This window comes from Dromiciops gliroides, chromosome 3, assembly GCF_019393635.1.
Source record: "Dromiciops gliroides isolate mDroGli1 chromosome 3, mDroGli1.pri, whole genome shotgun sequence".
NCBI lineage: Eukaryota > Metazoa > Chordata > Mammalia > Microbiotheria > Microbiotheriidae > Dromiciops > Dromiciops gliroides.
Window position 1 is genome coordinate 117,132,002 of NC_057863.1, and position 4,762 is coordinate 117,136,763.

The 4,762-nt window shown below is 37.8% G+C and overlaps 1 protein-coding gene across 1 annotated transcript; it reads left to right on the forward strand.

The window, feature by feature from the left end:
• The first annotated feature begins 2,242 nt into the window (after positions 1–2,242).
• LOC122749672 (26S proteasome non-ATPase regulatory subunit 14-like) lies at positions 2,243–3,419 on the forward strand. The gene is given in 2 exon segments (XM_043996139.1): positions 2,243–2,829; positions 2,832–3,419. Coding segments are annotated over 2 exon segments (930 nt in total). The 5' UTR covers positions 2,243–2,480; the 3' UTR covers positions 3,413–3,419.
• The last annotated feature ends 1,343 nt before the right edge of the window (positions 3,420–4,762 follow it).

Here is a 4,762-nt window from a genome sequence, read left to right on the forward strand (position 1 = left end):
ACAAAGATTCTAAAAAAACAAAAATTCATCATATGAATTAACCACCAAATTAATCCTGCTGGTTTCCATGTATAGCGAATTTAGATAAAAAAAAAAAGGCTCTAGGTCTAGAGGGGAAGAGGAATAAGCATTTATACAATGCAGTCCCAGGCACTGTGCTAAGCATTTTACAAATAACATTTCATTTAACTCCCACAGCAACCAAGGAAGATAGGTGCTATTAACATTCTCATTAAGGAAAGTTAAGGAAACTAAGGAAAACAGACTTGCCCAAGGTCACCCAGATAGTGTCTGACTCCAGGCCCAGTTCTTTATCCATGGCACTACCTAGTCGCCCCTGTTCTAGTGGAAAGTGTACTTGTTTTGATTCATAGTTTCTAATTCTATCTCTGTCTCTCCCTAAACTGTGTGACTTGGGCAATCCATTCAACATCTACAAACCTCACTTTCCACATTTAAAAAAATGGCTATAATTGTATTAATTAAAGAAAAGTCTTTGTTACAAAAGATTGTTCTCTAGGTAGGAGAAGAAGGAAAGATAACTAACAACAAAAGTTATGTAATTTTAAAAGGAAAAGAAAATCTACGATGCATCTATTTGTAGATTCATGGAAAGAAATAAATGGTGTGATAAGTATAGATGGGCTATGTGTGGTACAAATGCATATGTGCATTTTATGTACATATATTTTATATACATAAAGTATAAGTGTTCACTAGCTCACTCTCTTTGGCTATAAGTAAAAGAAATATTTCATTGCCCTACTAAATATAAATGTAGAAATGAATTTATAGGTATTGGAGATAGTGCCTTGAGATTTCATGCCAACTAAACCTATTTCTAGATTTTTATACCATTGTCAACTTCTTCCCCTTGATACTTTCTCTGGACTTCCATGACACTGCTTTCATCTTGTTCTCTTCTTACCCCTCTATTTTCGATCTCTTTTCCTGATTAAAATATCAATTCCTCACTCTCTAAATATAAATCTTTCAAAATTCTTTCTTGAGCATTACTGTTTTCTCTTTTTATTCTCTATCTTAATGAGCTCCCTTTCTTTCATTTTTGTTATCACCACATTCAATTTGAGCAACTGGATGATGCAGTGGATAGAGAGAGAGAGGCATGAAATCAGAAAGACTCATCTTCCTGAGTTCAAATGTGGCCTTAGACACTTGTGACCCTGGGCAAGTCACTTAACCCTCTTGCTTCAGTTTTCTCTCTGTAAAATGAGCTGGAGAAGGAAGGAAATGGTGAACCACTTCAGTATCTGTCCCAAGAAAACCCCAAATGGGGTCATGATAAGTCAGACATGACTGAAATCACATAATAACAACATTAAATTTAATTCAACTAAAGCACATCTATGCAGATGACTTCCAAATCCAGTTCTAATCTCTCTTAAGAGTTATAGTTCTACATTCTATTGACCCATTGGACATCATCATATCTCAGGCAGTCTTGTCTCTTCACTCTTCCTTGCCACACTCCCATATACAGTCAGCAAGTCCCATCTATTCTACTTCCATAGCATTGCTTACAGTTACTGCTTTACATTCATCTACTTAACAAGCACACATTTGTAGTTCAGGCCATCATCACCACTTGCTTCAATTATCTCAGTAGCCACTAATTAATCTCCTCTTCTTTCACCCCAGACCTCTGCCAATCCATCTTCCACAAAGTTCCCAAAGTAATTTTCTCAACGCACAGGTCTAATTATTATCATTCCTAGTATTAAATATACTTCAGTATTCCTTCTGCAGGGCATCCATCATCTTTAGGACAATGATAATGATGATGATATTAATAGTAATAATAATGGCATTGTATAGCACTTTAAGGTTTACAAAGTACTTTGTATGGTATCTCATTTGTTCCTCACAAAACCCATCTTGCTAAGAGAGTTGCTCACAGTAACCTACCTAGTGTCTGAGGCAGGATTGGAAGTTGTCTTCCTTACTCTAAGCCTAATGATCTGTAAGACTGAGTCAATCTTAGTTGTCTGATTATTAATAAGGTTGTTGAAGTATCGTACTCTCTCTTTCCAGTCACATTACTTCTAGTCAAAATTAAATATTAGCGTGGTAGCTAGGTGGCGCAGTGGATAAAGTACTGGTCCTGGATTCAGGAGGACTTGAATTCAAATCTGTCCTCAGACACTTGACACTCACTAGCTGTGTGTCACTGGGCAATTCACTTAACCCTCATTGCCTGTCAAAAAATTAAATATTCGTGTTCGCCGAGCAGGGGCTCGGGGTCTAGTCGGAGCCATTGTACCTGTTGTCACTATCACCTCAGCAGCCACGTGTGGAAAAGTCGCTCGGCTACCCGCCTTCAGGAAAAAGGAAAGAAAAAAAGATACTTGGAAAAAGTTGCACTTCAAAACTGCTACAAGAATCAAGAGTTTGAATTAACAAGAATTTTTGTCAAGTTCAACAAATTGAAGGCTGAAATATTGCAGTTAGTGACCAGGAATATGGACCGACTACTTCGACTTGGAGGAGGTATGCCTGGGCTTGGCCAGGGACCACCTACAGATGCTCCAGCAGTAGATACAGCAGAACAAGTTTATATCTCTTCTTTGGCGCTATTGAAAATGTTGAAACATGGTCGTGCTGGAGTTCCAATGGAAGTTATGGGTTTGATGCCTGGAGAATTTGTTGATGATTACACCATCAGAGTGATTGATGTGTTTGCTATGCCATAGTCAGGAACAGGTGTCAGTGTAGAGGCAGTTGATCCAGTATTCCAAGCCAAAATGTTGGATATGCTGAAGCAGACGGGAAGGCCTGAGATGGTTGTTGGTTGGTATCACAGTCACCCTGGCTTGGCTGTTGGCTTTCTGGTGTGGATATCAATACTCAGCAGAGCTGTGAAGCCTTGTTGGAAAGAGCTGTAGCAGCCGTAGTGGATCCCATTCAGAGTGTCAAAGGAAAGGTTGTTATTGATGCATTCAGATTGATCAATGCTAATATGATGGTCTTGGGACATGAACCCAGACAAACAACTTCAAATCTGGGTCACTTACACAAGCCATCTATCCAGGCATTAATTCATGGACTAAGCAGACATTATTACTCCATTACTATCAACTATAGAAAGAATGAGCTAGAACAGAAGATGTTGCTAAATTTGCATAAGAAGAGTTGGATGGAAGGTTTGACACTTCAAGACTACAGTGAACATTGTAAACTCAATGAATCTGTAGTAAAGGAGATGTTGGAATTAGCTAAGAAGTACAATAAGGCAGTCGAAGAAGAAGATAAGATGACACCTGAACAGCTGGCAATAAAGAACGTTGGCAAGCAGGACCCAAAGCATCATTTGGAAGAACATGTGGATGTGCTTATGACCTCAAATATTGTCCAGTGTTTAGCAGCTATGTTGGATACTGTTGTATTCAAATAAAAAAAAAGCAGAAAACTCTTAGTGATACTTTCAGTGTATATTCGTCTATTATTTCTAACGCTCACAATCAGTTGACTGCCGAAGGTGTATTTGGTTAAATGGAAGACATCTGGCATCATTTGTAGTCCAAGAGCAGCACTGTAACACCTTTGGGTCTCTGTTGTGCAATTACTTCTGTTTCTTTCTTTTTTTTTTTTTTTTGCAGGCAATAGGGGGTTAAGTGACTTGCCCAGGGTCACACAGCTAGTAAGTGTAAAGTGTCTGAGGCCGGATTTGAACTCAGGTATTCCTGAATCCAGGGCCGGTGCTTTAACCACTGTGCCATCTAGCTGCCCCCTACTTCTGTTTCTTTAGGTCAGGATCTTTGCAGATTCCAAAGTAGGACAAGAATACATCAAAGTGGACAAATTTCATTAAGTTACCATTTAATATTTCAAGAAATCAGTAGTACATATATATTTTGATTGTTGCTACGTAATAAAAATACATTTACAATCTAAAAAAAAATTAAATATTAGCTATTCCCTAAACTAGACGAACCTTATCTTGCTTTTTTTTTTAAAAGCATTGGTTGTTCCCCAAACCTGAATTACACTGCCTTTTCATCTTCCACTTCCATATTCTTTGTCTTTCTTAAAGGCATATCTTGGGTGCTTCTCCTCTGTAAAGACTTCCCTCATCTTCCCAGACATTAGTGTTCTCTTCCCATTCAAATATTCCTAGAGCATCATTTTGATCCTCCTATCTGCTTTATCTGGTATTCTACGTTGTGCATCCATGTGGTATCTGCTTGGTATATATAAGCATCCTCAAGGCAAGATCTCTGATTTCTGCCTTTTTATCCCCAGGGCTTAGTTCAGTACCTTGTGTATAGGAAGTATTTAATAAACGTTATTCAAATCGTCGTTGTTTCTTGAGCCAAAAGAGCATGCTGTTTCCTGAAAGCATATGGATGTGTATACAAGTGGAAAGAGATTAAAAATCATTGGTTGCCAAAGCCTGTCCTTCCAAGGGAATGTTTTTTAGAACTTTTGTATTCAATAAATAGTCCCTGAAGCCAAAACAGTTTAGCATGAAGACTATGACTTAGAATAGAAAATTAGAGAGGTTAGGTATGAAGCTATTTTATATCCATTTAAAAAAACATATATGCTATTTAAAAAGGCTTTGTTTGTTGTGAGATTATGCTCTTTGAAGAAGGGCACAAGGATTCCATTCTCTTATGAAAGAGATGATTGTGTGTTAGGAGTCAAAAAGCAAAAACTAAAAACAAGCTGTAGTTCTTAGGGTTTAAAGAGGTAAGTTTGAGAGGGAGTAGGAAATAAGTATTTATCTAGCACCTACTATGTG